The sequence below is a fragment of the Momordica charantia genome (genome assembly GCF_013281855.1).
Source record: "Momordica charantia cultivar OHB3-1 chromosome 9 unlocalized genomic scaffold, Mcharantia_2.0 BLBB01000009.1, whole genome shotgun sequence".
Classification (NCBI taxonomy): Eukaryota; Viridiplantae; Streptophyta; class Magnoliopsida; order Cucurbitales; family Cucurbitaceae; genus Momordica; species Momordica charantia.
Window position 1 is genome coordinate 20,904,882 of NW_028275167.1, and position 14,555 is coordinate 20,919,436.

The following is a 14,555-nucleotide window of genomic DNA, read 5'->3' on the forward strand; positions in this document are numbered from 1 at the left end:
GGTATCGCGATCTACTAGACCCTACTGTCCAATTGAAGGACGAGGTAAGTACCTCTTATTCCACTATTAAGTACTACATTTGTCAATAATATTCAAATATCAACTTGTATTTCTTAAATGCAATAGGTAGTTGATCCTCTCGTCCTATTTACGGCCAAAAAGTTGGAGAATTGTCTACATCTGTGTCGCAAAAAGTTTGCGATAGGCGACGTGCTACTTTCGGTACAGACTTTTTACCGTTCTTCGTTTGAACTAAAAAATACTATTTTAATTATCTGTGTAAGTAATATCATTTTGTACTTCTTGTACAGACTCTGCAGAACCGAACAGACGGTCCGTATGCGGCCATGAAACCAGGGGTCCTGTCCACGAGAGTCGAATACCCCTAGAGCCAAGAGAATACCATATTTCGATATGTGTTCGATAGGCAGTCGGACCAGAATGTGGCTTAGACTGATGTAGACATTGTGTACACCCCGATCAACATAGGTGGGAACCACTGGGTGATGCTCGGAATTGATCTTGTGGAAGGTGACTTAACCGTATGGGATTCACTCCAATCGGCCACTCCACTAGATTCACTCGAGAAGGAGCTGAAGCCCATTTGTACGATCCTACCTGCGGTACTGCATCATGGCGGGATATTTGCATCACGACCGGACCTGCCAGTGGTGCCATGGAGGGTGCGTCGGGTTCGCACACCCCAATAGAGTAACGCCACAGATTGCGGGATTTTCTGTGTACGCTTCTTCGAGTACGATGTTATCGGGTCAAAGCTGGACACTTTGACCCAAGATAATATTGTATTTTTTAGGCGTCAGTACGCTGTATAGATGTGGGCGCGCCGTCCCATTTTTTGAATATTTATGGAATTCCGATATAGTCTTTTCTAATTCGTATTTTATTCTCGAAGCATGATACATGAAACACACAATAATAATACAATCTAATCCCCACAATAATAATAATAGTAGTAGAACACATAGAGTTGCAAATGCATGCATGCATGGTTGGTTTCTTGAGATACAAGTTACCTTACCAATTTCTTTAAAATCCACTTCATACATGTTTAAAAGTAAATGAACAACAGAAGCATACATTCACAATGTGGTAAGGGGTTCGCTACATGTTTTGCGATTGTGTCCCCATGCACCACAGCGACCACACTTACGTGTTTGTCGTACCTCGCCCGTGGAAGGAATCCTAGCTGTCTTCCTCCTCCCAACTCTTGGAACAGTCTTCGGTGGTTCTACCGATATGTTGACAAACTCTAGCGAACTGTTCCATGTCGAGATGTGTCCGACTGGAAATATGGGTTCTACATAAGCCAATATCCAGGAGTTTGTCGTATATGCCTCGTCGCACAGACTGTATGGATTTATATTTCGCATCGTCGCCGCCGCAATAGCACGAGAGCACGAAATCTTAAAGTAATCAAACTCCCGACAACTACACATCATAGCGTTCAAATCAACAATCCCGTCAAGGTTGTCATCCCATACATGGAAATGGAATTGGTCAATGTTGTCTACAACGTGTCTCCGCGCACTATCTGAATATTCGGCATACATGTTTTCTGCGTAGTCGGACAATGTGGTTGATCGGGAAGCTTTAAGCGTCCATCGATCATAGAACCAATTCTGTAACTTACCTCTAATGTGGTCAAGTAAGGCGGTAACCGACAACTTACGGGCGTGCCTGAAGAGGGCATTTACAGACTCTGCGATATTTGTAGTCATCTGTGTGTACCTCAATTGAGTTTGGAAATAACGAGCCCAACGCTCCTTCCCAATATCGTCTAGATATTCCCGTACACCGGAGTATGCACAAAGTTGGGCCCAGATCGAGTTGAAATATGACTCGTGATACACTTTTGCAGCCTTTAAAAATAGTTCCTCGATTGCCTTCGCATCGTTTTTAAATTTTGCTATCAAGTTAACCTTGATATGCTGTATACAAAAGCAATGGAAGACAGCAGGAAATACTTTGTCGATTGCCTTGCAAATGTTTTGATGTCTATCAGAAACGAAAACCAAGTTATCAACTTCGGCGAGCGCACGTTTTATTTGAGTCATAAACCACACCCATGATGCTACCGTCTCACCGTCGACAATCGCAAATGCTACCAGGTAAATCTGGTTATTCGCATCGACACCAGAAGCTGATAACAATACGCCTCTGAACTTCCCCTTTAGGTGGGCCCCGTCAACAACCAACACTGGTTTAATACAACCCAGAAAACCTCGAATCGATTGACCTAATGTCATAAATACATATTTGAAATATTTGCCACCTTCTAGTTCTAATTCGAAAATAGTACCTGGGTTCATGATTTTCAAAGCTTCACCATAAGCTGGAAGTAGACCATATGACGATGCTGGATCACCTCTAATAAGCCGGAGTGCTTCTTCACTAGAACGCCATGCTCTATCATAACTTAAATTGACACCATACTCCTTCCTCATGTCTTGTATAATGTCCTTCGGTCTATACGTGCGGGAGACGTCTGTGAACTTCTCTTGCACAAGATGTCCTACCACCCAACTTTTGGCTTGCCTATGATCATGTTTTAAAGCCCCACCATAGCACGTATGAGCAGCACAATATTTTTTTATCTTGAACAAAGTGCATTCCTTTAGCTTGGTAGCTTGAAGTCTCCACGTGCAATCAGCATGAACGCACTGCAGTATATATAGCTCTGGCGTCGACTTTTTTACTTTAAACTGAAAATTCTTCCGCATTACAACTAAATGCATTTTCAAACTCAACTCCTTCTTATTATCAAATACATCACCCTCATTAACATCATTTGTCCCAGAAGACTGTACTATGAGTTGCAATTTCTCATCATTAGGGTCTCCGGTGAGACCATTACATCCCGGTGGCCGGACCGCTTCTTCATCCCTGTGAATCTCAATGTGCACTTGTTCGACATCAGGCTCAAGCTCATCATCAAGTGCATCGTCATGCTCTTCGTTCCCATATTCTGCTTGAGAGTGTCCTTCTTCAGACTCTGCCAACGGGTCATGTGATTCACCACTTTCATCTTCGTTATCATTCCATACTCCCGGCACATCCCAATCACACACCCTATCATCTCTCAGATTACACGGAACAACATCTGACCCCAATGGTGTTAAACCCTCTACATCATGACCTATATGCATGTAGGAGGGGTGTGGCTGTCGGGAAGAAGAGGGGTTCGATGATGAGGAATGAAATTAGGGTATAGGATATGTGGGTCTCTGGAATAGGCGAATACAAGCTGCGGACATAGGAATCGAGGACACGTTTTGGCCTACATAATATGGGAAAGAAGGCACGTACGTTTCATTCCCATGTACCTGCTTTGGCACATTAGATATATATATAGGCAATTCAGATACATCCTCACCAGTAAAAAAAAACGCAAGTCATCGTCATCAGTTATTTCCATCACACAAACTTTGGTTTTAAAATGATACATGCGTCTAATTATAATATCAAACTGTAGGGGGTTAATGTTACTCAATCTATACACGTGACCTAGAAATTCTCTGTACGTGATTGTACTATCCACTGTCAATCCCCTCGTACGACCGCCGACATAATCTTCTTCACTATCATTCCATTCTCCACCGAATGTTATGAGAAAACACGAGGCATCCTGCAAATAGATAAAACTAAGTGAGATAGGAAAATCGATCATTCAAAAATAAAATATTAAAAATTAAGAAAATAAAAATAAATAAATGTCTTGGATGAATCTTGGACTAGTCTTGGTCCGAGACATGTCCCGGACAAATCTCGAAGCAAGACTGGTCCAAAACATGTCCCGGACTAAATATGCTTCGAGATTAGTCCAAGACATGTCTCGAACCAAGACAGATCCGAGATACATCCGAGACAGTCCCGATACGTGATGCACCGGGATTGTTTACATTCAATCCCGGACCAGGTATAGATCCGGGATTGAAGTAATTGCAACAATATGATTTTTTTTTTCTTGTCAACAACCAAATCTAGTAGTTGAACCCATTAATGGGAAAATATTTCAAAAAAGTTCAACAATTATAGAGTACAAAAGTTTGTGTAAAGGTAATATACCTCAAGTGAAATTGTGGGAACAATGATTTTGGATAGTGTGGGGACAAAGAAAGATCAAACACGTTGATGCTTTGAGCGGATTTTGAAAACGTGATCTGTGAGTTATACATAATCTAAAATATTAACAAGTTCAAACATATGTAAAATATGGGTTTACAGTTTGGTGAAATGGTTAGGTGGAAATCATAAATGCACATTTATTAACCATGAGGGTAAATTGGTCTTTTCCCATGAATAAATATTTAAGGGATCATAAATAAGGGGTGGAAGGGTCACAAATTAGGTTTTTTGAAAATGGGGTCATTTATCCAGTTTCAGTTATTGAAGGGGTCACAAATTCAAATTGCATCATTGAAAATGCTAGTGATAGAAAAGTTTAATTCGTTGGAAATAGAGACGAAAATGTGTATACTATTGATTTGAATGACTGTCCTATTAGTGATAAATGTTTATCGGTCTTGCATGATGATTCTTGGTTATGGAATAGAAGACTAAGACATACTAGCATGCACTTAATTTCAAATATTTCCAAGAATTCTTTGGTTAGAGGTCTTCCCAAGTTTAAATTTGAAAATGATAAAGTTTGTGATGCTTGTCAAATGGGTAAGCAAATCAAGTCTTCTTTCAAATCTAAAAATGTGATATCTACTACAAGACCCCTACAACTATTACACATTGACTTACTCGGCCCTTCTAGAATTGCTAGTTTTTTAGGGAACTATTATGCCTTTGTGATAGTTGATGATTTTTCAAGATTTACTTGGGTTTTGATGCTAAAACATAAGGATGATGCTTTGAAAAGTTATTCTAGTTTTGCCAAAAGATTTCAAAATGAAAAAGAATTTTTGATTTCTAAAATTAGGAGTGATCATGGAGGAGAATTTGATAGTAATGCTTTTAAAAATTTTTGTGAAGAAAATGGATTTTCTCATAACTTCTCCGCTCAAAGAACTCCTCAACAAAACGGTGTGGTTGAAAGGAAAAATAGTACTTTGCAAGAATTTGCTAGGTCAATGTTACATGAGTATGATTTACCTTCTTATTTTTGGGCGGATGCCGTTAATACCGCTTGTTATGTTTTAAATAGAGTTTTAATTAGACATTCTTTAGATAAAATTCTTTATGAACTTTGACATAACAAAATTCCAAATATTGGGTACTTCAAAGTTTTTGGTTGCAAGTGTTTTATTTTAAATAACAAAGAAAAACTTGGAAAATTTGATTCTAAGACGGATGTTGGTATTTTCCTTGGTTATTCCTCTACTAGTAAAGCTTATAGAGTTTTCAATAAAAGAACTTTGATAGTTGAGGAATCTATGCATGTGGTATTTGATGAATCTTGCAATGTTGTTTCTAATGATTCTTTAGAAAGAAATTTTGGAGATTTACTTGTTAGTGACAAAAGCAAAGAGATTGCTTCAAGTAAGCAAGAAGTGAGCATCAACGAAAATAAGGTGGGCTGTTTTTCATCCATGCCTAAGGAGTAGAAGTATGCTTCATCCCACCCTAAGGATTTAATTATTGGTGATCCCGAACAAGGTGTGAAAACTCGTTTCTCCCTTAATATGTTTAATAACATTGCTTTTGTTTCTCAAATTGAACCAAAAAGTTTTAAAGATGCCGAAAGTGATGAATTTTGGATTTTAGCTATGCAAGAAGAATTAAATCAATTTGAAAGAAACAAAGTTTGAGAATTAGTCCCTAGGCCTTCTAATGCTTCTATAATTGGGACTAAATGGGTCTTTAGAAATAAAATGGATGAAAATGGAAATATTATTAGAAATAAAGCTAGACTTGTAGCTCAAAGTTATTTTCAAGAAGAATCAATAGATTATGAGGAAACTTTTGCACCCGCTGCTAGATTAGAAGTCATTAGAATGTTACTTGCTTTTGGTTCTTATAAGAATTTTATTTTGTACCAAATGGATGTGAAAAGTACTTTTTTAAATGGTTATATTATGGAAGAAGTTTATGTGGAATAACCTCCGGGAATTGAAAGTTTTGATTTTCCAAATCATGTTTTTAAGTTGAAAAAGGCTCTTTATGGTTTAAAACAAGCTCCAAGAGATTGGTATGATAGACTTAGTAATTTTCTTATTGAGAATGGTTTTTAAATGGGTAAAATTGACACTACTCTCTTTATTAAGTCTAAAGAAAATGATATGCTTCTAGTGCAAATATATGTGGATGATATTATTTTTGGTTCTACTAATCCTTCTATGTGTGAAGAATTTTCTAAATGCATGCATAATGAGTTTGAAATGAGTATGATGGGAGAACTTAGCTTCTTCCTTAGACTCCAAATCAAACAACTCAAGGATGGTATCTTCATAAGTCAAGAGAAATACACAAGGGATTTGCTCAAAATGTTCAAATTCAATGAAGGTAAAATTGTCAAAACTCCTATGAGCACATCCACTAAGCTTGACAAGGATGAAAAAAGTAAATGTGTGGATGTAAAAACTTATCGAGGTATGATTGACTCTTTACTTTATTTAACCGCTAGTAGACCCGATATTATGTTTAGTGTATGTGTTTGTGCTAGATTTCAATCTTGTCTTAAAGAATCTCATGTGCATGCCGTTAAAAGAATTTTTAAATATTTGTTTGGAACTATTGATTTAGGCTTGTGGTATCCTATAAATGTTGAATTTAATTTGGTAGGATATTTCGATGCGGATTTTGCGGGTAGTTTACTTGATTGAAAGAGTACTAGTGGGACTTGCCAATTTCTTGGTAGTTCCTTAGTTTCTTGGTTTAGTAAAAAGCAAAATTCGGTTGCTTTATCAAGTACCGAAGCGAAATATATTGCAGTTGTTAGTTGTTGTGCTCAAATTCTTTGGATGAAACAAACTCTTTGTGATTTTGGATTAAAGTTTGAAAATGTGCCTATATTTTGTGATAATACAAGTGTCATAAATTTGACTAAAAATCCTATACATCATTCTAGGACTAAGCATATTGATATTAGGCATCACTTTATAAGAGAGCATGTACAAAATGGTTATATTATTCTTGAATTTGTAAGCTCAAATAATCAATTAACGGATATTTTTACCAAGCCTTTAAATGAAGAATGTTTTTGCAAAATTAGGCTTGAGCTTGGTATTATTCGTTGTGATGCATCTTGATTTTGTATTTGTTACTTTTTAAATGCATATTGATAGGGGGAGCATTTATGCAAAATTGTGTTCATATTTTTAGGGGGAGCTTTTTATGTTATTAATTATTATTTTTTTTTGTTCTTTTTGATGATTATAAAGGGGGAGAAGTTTAAGAAAAATTTGCTCTAAAAATGTTTCATGATTTATTGGTTTATTAATCCATGGATGTATCAATTGAGGGGGAGAAATTAATCTTTCAATGGTTTTTAAGTATGATATTTTGGATTTACTATGATGACTATTAAATGTCTATGTATTTTTCTTTGGAAGTTTGTCATCATCAAAAAGGGGGAGATTGTTGGCTTTTTGGCCTTAATCTCAAATTAATTAATTTTAATTAATTAATTAATTAATGTTTTGATGATAACAAACTTAATTTTATTTATTAACATTTTTGTATTTTAAAGTGTCCACAGCATAGAGATCGTTACAACGATTCCAACGACTGTTAGATCATCCAAATCGGAGCTCAAACGGAGAAGTTACGATCGAAACAAATTGGAATGAAAAATATCTGAGAAGATGACGTGGACAGTTCGTAAGCTGACAAGTGACAAGCTTCTTTTGAAAATATATATATTGAAAAAGAAAAGAAAAAGATTAAAAAAAACTCAAAAGTTACAAACGGTCACTTTGTTTTAAAAAAAATTTTTACATCATGCCAGCATTAAATGCTGACATGTGTTAGTTTAAAAAAATTTTTTGAAAATTTTACCGTTTTCTCACAGGAATTTTTTTAAAATAATGTTTTTTAAAAAACAAATGACACAAATAATATAGATTTGAAAGTATTTTCAAAAGTAGGGTAGTAAAATCACAGCCATTGGATGCGATTTCAGGTAAATCGCATTTAATGGCTGCGATTTTAGGCCGATATCGCAGCCAATGACTGCGATTTTGTGAAACTCGCAGTCATTGGCCGCGACTTCAGTGTGACATGGCTTTAAGGATGCCATGTGTTGGGATGAAAATTGCATGCAGTTGCTGTGAGTTATATATGATATATATATTATTTTGTCGATTGTTTTAATGGTCAGAATTGTGCAGCATTGGTCATTTTCTCTTTTTAACTTCTTGTTATTTTCAAGTGTTTGTTGCCCTTACATACATGTGATTCTTTTTATATAAATTATTATAATATTTAGTATGATCTAAGATTTATTGAAAAAATATGTTCTAGACGAATGTATGCTTTTATTTATAATAAAATAAATTATATTTTATAGGTAAAATAAATAAAAACTGTATAGAAAATAGAAAATAAATAAAATACTAATAAAATAAAATATTTTATTCGTAAAATAAATGAAAAATTACATAAATAAATATATAAATATTTTAAATGAAAATCGCGTTCATTGTACGTGACTTGCCACAAATAGAAATTGCGTACAATGTACGCGACTTCTATAAATGGAAAGTCGCGTAAAATGTACGCGATTTCCTTGCTGACTCATTCTTCGAGGTCCACCTCATCTATGTCATGTTGGCACCTAAATCGCATCCATTGTATGCGATTTTTGACTTTGACTAGCACCTAACCTATTTTTGTCAATAGTTTGAATGTATAACTTAATTTTGTAATTTTTTTATTTATACTACATTTATTTTGTTATTACTTTTAAATATACATTATTTTTGTAATTAGGTTTTTAAATTACATTATTCTTAAATTTTCTCCTTTTCTCACACACACACACATATATATATATTATTCTTAATTTATTTTTTTTCAAAATTATTTCAACCCTTCATTTTTAATAATTAAGATCTAATGGTTCAAAATTAAACTGGATATTTTTTACCATTTTCTTCCCTCTATTTAAACTAAACTTCTCATTCAAAATTATACAACAATTTTCTTATTCTCAATCCTCCATAACTTCAAAATTCTCATTTGCTAATCTCTCCAAGTTCTCAATTTTTCTTTCCATCTTATTTGTGAGAGAAATTTATTGTTGTGAGGATTAAAATTTTTGTGAGCTCAAATTTGTATATTTACTCTATTTGAGAGTTTGTAAGTGTGTGTTTCAAAATCTTCAACTCATTGTAACGGTGTGATCCTCACCGTGGAGAGGATCGTCTTTGCTCTTGTGAAGAGTAGTGTACCGGTTTGACTCCTACCGTGGAAAGAGTCAGAATTTCAATTTACAACCCAAGAGGTGCTTGGGAAGTGAGTAGGACAGTTGTACCGAACCACTATAAAAAAATCCCGGTGTCAAATTTCTCTAACTCTCTCTCTTATTTATTTTTGCAATTAATCTTAGAATTTTATTGTTTGCTTTAAATTTCTCTTGTTTGCCTTAGAATTTATTTTATCTTACTTTGTTAAAATTTCATATCTCAAAAAGTTTATTAAAAAGTTTATATTTTGTTAATTAAATCTTATTCACCCCCCCTCTAGGGTTGCTATACCGATCCAACAGATTGAACAAACTCAGACCGATATTGCTTAATCCCGGACCGGGTTAGAAGATGTGCTATCCTGGACCGGGATTATGCAATCCCGGTTCCTTTTTTTTTGTAATTAAATCTGCACAAATCGTATGCATTTATTTTTGGATCATGCAAATCTTTTTCACCCTAATTTATTTATTGGAGGATTTTTTTATGGATTCGGTTGTTAATTCTAAATTGGTAATTGATTCCTAAATTAAAATGCTGATTTTTTTCCATATTAGATTCAAATTAAAAAGAAATTGTAAGGGTTAAGGGGGAGATTGATGGATAGGGATATTTTGGTAAATTTACAAACATAAAAAGTGGAAAAGGGTCCCAAATTAGAATGAAGGGGTCACAAACTAATTTTTTTTCAAAAGGAGTCATAAATCCAAAATGAATGATTGGAGGGGTTATAAATCTCAATTTCCCATTTTTATTCTTATTAGCAAAGAGAATATTTTCGGTCCCTTTTATTATTTTGGAATACTTTAGGCTAGGGTTTAGTTTCTTTTTTTGTTGTCGATACACTTAACTATTTAAAGCCAAAAGACATCTCGGATTTCTAGTTTTCAATCTTGAATATTATTAAGGATCCTACATTGAAAAGAGAAGGAACCTAACGATGATTTATAATAGACATGAGCTAAATATGGTATCAAAGCAAAAAAAATCTCAAACGAGCATCCGATCCAAGAGACCTAACAATGGTTATCACATGTGTCAATGTAGAACCTCCATTTTTACCACTCATTGCAACGACATATTTCTGTATTCATATTAACAGGAAGCTAATACAATAGTAATTCCACTTGTACCACTATTTTTATACCGTCACGTCACATTTTTCTCTTCAATTTTTCTTTTTTTTTTCTAGCAAAAAGAGAGGAAGACAAAGATAGTGTCTTTCTGGACTAAGTCCATTAACCAAGTGATTACAGTCCCACATCTCTTCCAAATTGCCATTGCATTTTCCTCTTCATTCTGTACCCCTATTGAAACTTAGAGGCATTATTAAAACTCTGTCATTTGGTATAATTTAAGCTGTGAAAACCTTAGCCTTATTTTAATTATTTTAAACATTTTCTTAAAGAGAGTGAAAATTCCTTCCACTTGTCAATCCGTCAAGATCGAAAATAGAAATAGAAAAAAAGAAAAAAAAAAAAAACATCTTCAAAGCTCGAATTGCATAGAGTTTGAAGCTTTCATCAAACCCTGTATGAAGTTTTGGATTGAAGGAAGAGAAATTCTTATTCCAGGTCTAAGATTTCAGCATGATTGATGGTTCCAGGGATCATAATGCAGCAGCAGCAGTCCTCTTCTGCAGTTTCTCCTCACCATATCAGCCCTCCACCTTCCTCTCTTAGGTCACCTTCATCCACGGCCGCCGGAGCTGTCGCCGCAGCCGCCGCAGCCGCCGCGGCAGCACAGTCGCCGCTGGCTCTCGCTCCTCTAACGACCCACGTCTCCAATTCCCATCGGGAGCCGCTGCATCCTCCTCCATCGGACCATGTTGCCGGACCAGTGGTGCCGGTTGCGGCCGCGCAATCCGCCGGTGATTCTGCTGTAGCTATGGCTTGCCCGCTCGCCAGGGTCCGCCTGACTGATATTGCCCCTTACGACGGCGCGCCTGGGGGGTCCTACGTGAGGGCAGTTGAGGCGTTGTCCGGATCCTTGATGAGGTATAATGCGGCTGTAATTGAATTGGAGAATGAAGCTGCTGCTCTCACTCGGTGCGGTCTTGAAGCGGCTAGGTTGTTTTTCAAGAGCAGGGCGCAGAGCGGTGGAAAGGGACGAGGTGTTTATATGTATAGAGCGGGAAGGTCATCAGCTTATACTCCCTTTTTGTCTATGTTAATTGTTTAGTGTTCTTAAGCATGGTGTGTTCCTTAACCAGAAATCAAATAAAGCCAGATTTGTTTAGATACTTCGAGGGATCTACTTCCAACAAACTGTTTACTGAACCAGATAATATCTATGCTAGTTTACGCAGCTTTACATCAGCTTAAATGGATTGAGTAGTCAACTAGTTTACTGTAAGTAAAGGGGAAAATCTAAACACACTGGCTTAATGATTGTACCTTCAATCAGCTGTATCTTTTTTTTTTTTTTGAACAAGATACGAACTTCTCATTAAGATAATGAAAAGGAACAAAATGTTCAAGGATACAAACTCTCGAAAGAGTGAAAATTGAAATGAAACAAAAATAAACTAAAATCTTAAAAAACTGCCATAAAAACATTCCAATTCGAGCAAATCAGACTAGGGGAATAAGATTTAAATAAAGGAGATAGGGAGCTCCATTGAGAAGCTTTAAATCTAGCGATGTCAAGACGAGCCGTGGGGGACTGCTTCTTTCCTTCAAAGGTTCTAAGATTTCTTTCGTACCAAACTTCGTACACCAATGCCTTGACTGCATTGATCCATAATAAAGAGACTTGTGGGTTAAAAACAGGACCTGATAGAATTTGAACCAAGTTGTCAGACACATTGTCGCCAAAAGCCCAAACCATGTTGAATTCCTCAAACAAAGAATTCCAACAATATCTAGCATAGGAGCAGAAGAAGAACAAATGCACCATATTCTCCTCATTGGACTAACATAATGCACAAATGGATGGCAGCAGACTGAAGTTGGGAAGCTTCTTTTGCATAACTTCATTAGTATTAACTTTTCCATAAATTAATATCCAAATAAGAAAGCTGACCTTTTTAGGACTTTTGGATTTCCAGATAGCTTTAAATAAGGCCTTTGGCAATGAAGAAGCACTACATAGTTTACTAATTGATGCAACTGAAAACATACCCGAAGGTTCAAGTGACCAAAGTCTCCTATCCAATTCATTGGAAGGAGAATGAGAATGCAGAAGATATAAAAGTACACTGAACTCCTCTATTTCATCATCTTTTAGAGCTCGTCTTGTAGAAATTCTCCAAGATAGGGTCTGTGCATCCCAAAACTCAACTACTGATCCGGAAGGATTGGTGGAGATTTGATAGATCTTTGAGAATCTATCCTTTAAGGGCTGATTTTCAATCCATTCATGAGTCCAAAACAAGATGCTATCTCCTGACCCAAGCTTAAAACCCGCAAACTGATTCCAATGGCTCCATTGGCGAGAGATGTTGATCCAAGGTCTTCTAAGGCAGCCATTTAACATAGAACCGGAAGACCAACCTAACTCAGAGGAACCATACAAACTTTCTATCACCTTTCGCCATAAGGCATGCGGTTCACAGCCGAATCTCCAACCCCATTTAGCTAACAGGGCACTGTTTTGCACTTTTGCTTGGAAAGACCTCCAATACCCAAACCGACATCCTCCAAAAGTTTAGATACCACATTCCAGTTTACCAGATGATTTAGAGCCCCTGAAGCACCGCTCTTCCACAAAAAAGACCTCATTTTCTTCTCAATTTGTTTACAAACTCCCGCTGGCATTTGATATAAGGACATATAATAGAGAGGCAAATTAGAAAGGACAGACTTACAAAGCGTTAAACGACCTCCTCTCGATAGTTGATACCGATTCCATCTGTCCAATTTCTTTTCAATTTTCTCCACAATAGGGCTCCAAAATGCTGCTGATCTCGGGTTACCACCCAAAGGAAGTCCTAAATATAGAAGTGGAAGAGAGGCAGTCAGACAATTCAAAAATTCCGCCCTTTTTCTAACTTTTTCAGTTTGCAAATTAATACCACAAATCGCCAACTTTCCCCAATTGACAGAGAAACCCGACATTCTTTCAAAAGTTTTAATGGCCTGAATAAGGTTGTCCAACATATTGTCATTATCTTTGCAGAAAATGAGAATATCATCTGCAAATTGCAAATGGGAGATATGGACTTTGTCCTTGCCAATCACGAACCCTTCATAGAAACCTCCCGAATGAATGCTGTCCGAAATACTGCTGAAGACGTCCCCTACTAACAGAAAGAGAAAAGGTGAAAGGGGATCACCTTGCCTCAATCCCCTAGTGGCCGAATGAATGCTGTCCAAAATACTGCTGAAGACGTCCCCTCCTAACAGAAAGAGAAAAGGTGAAAGGGGATCACCTTGCCTCAATCAGCTGTATCTTAGCTTGACAGATTTTATTAACTTTAACGAAGAAGAATAACATAGTAAAATAAACTTTGTTTCCTATCCCCTAAATTGTTCTATTGTCCTCGAGATGAAATTGGCAAATTGTCTTGCCAAATACTAATAATAGGTTTCAAAATAGAAGCCCGTTTCATATTTTATCTCGAAGTTGGTGTGTGCTACACCACCTATGCGAATGACAAACCTTAGAGTCACTTATTCATATTGTGCTCCTTTGCCTACAATGACTAGTTCATCATATAACCATCACATTAGAGCCTTAGAGGCCTTGCCTTCAATTGAAGTAAGAAGTATTCATCTCCTTATGACCGTACAAGATCATCTGGCTGCTACCTTTATGGAGCATCCTTTTTAGAGATGAAAGAGAGCATCCTACGCATGCCTGTTAATGGAACCTTTTTCTCAAAGTTATGGTTTGAGAGAATCTATCACATCTTCAAGATTTAGGGGAGGTAGGAATGGTTGCATTAAGTATAGTAACAAAGTCAACAAATGCCTCTTTTGGGAAATAGAGAATTAAATAGGCAAGGGAAAATGTAACTCTAACTGTCTTGGGCAGGCAATATTCAACAAACTTCCAGCTGAGGTATGATTGAATCTTCCGCCTACCTCTTGGACTTTGTCACTTGATAGTTGTTCAATTTGGTCATCCATCGATCATTTGTCATTCGATAGAGAAGTTCCTGATGCCCCTTTGAGATTGGCTCCATTGAGCCATGCTGGCTCTGATACCATTTGGATGCTCCACTTTAATACTTCCTTA

General features: G+C 36.5%; 2 protein-coding genes across 4 annotated transcripts in view; one reads left to right on the plus strand and one right to left on the minus strand.

Moving 5' to 3' along the window:
* Positions 1-1,100: 1,100 nt before the first annotated feature.
* LOC148209181 (uncharacterized) lies at positions 1,101-3,167 on the minus strand. Its single transcript, XM_088117438.1, has one exon. The coding sequence runs from the start codon at positions 3,165-3,167 to the stop codon at positions 1,101-1,103; it is 2,067 nt and encodes a 688-aa protein (XP_087973564.1).
* A 7,557-nt stretch (positions 3,168-10,724) lies between these two features.
* Positions 10,725-14,555, plus strand: part of LOC111022323 (RING/U-box superfamily protein) — a 29,154-nt gene continuing 25,323 nt past the window's right edge. For 2 of the 3 annotated variants that reach the window (XR_015787116.1, XR_015787117.1), the window contains exon 1: positions 10,725-11,512. Coding sequence is in view for 1 of the 3 variants with exons in the window: in XM_088117163.1 (XP_087973289.1) it covers positions 10,971-11,512 (542 nt within the window). In the remaining 2 variants the exon portion in view is untranslated. The remainder of the gene's footprint in view (positions 11,513-14,555) is intronic. The other variant, XM_088117163.1, reaches the window with a different exon arrangement.

Bases quoted from the DNA above. Each gene is read 5' to 3' on its own strand.
- LOC148209181 (XM_088117438.1), bottom strand. From the start codon at position 3,167: ATGCATATAGGTCATGATGTAGAGGGTTTAACACCATTGGGGTCAGAT.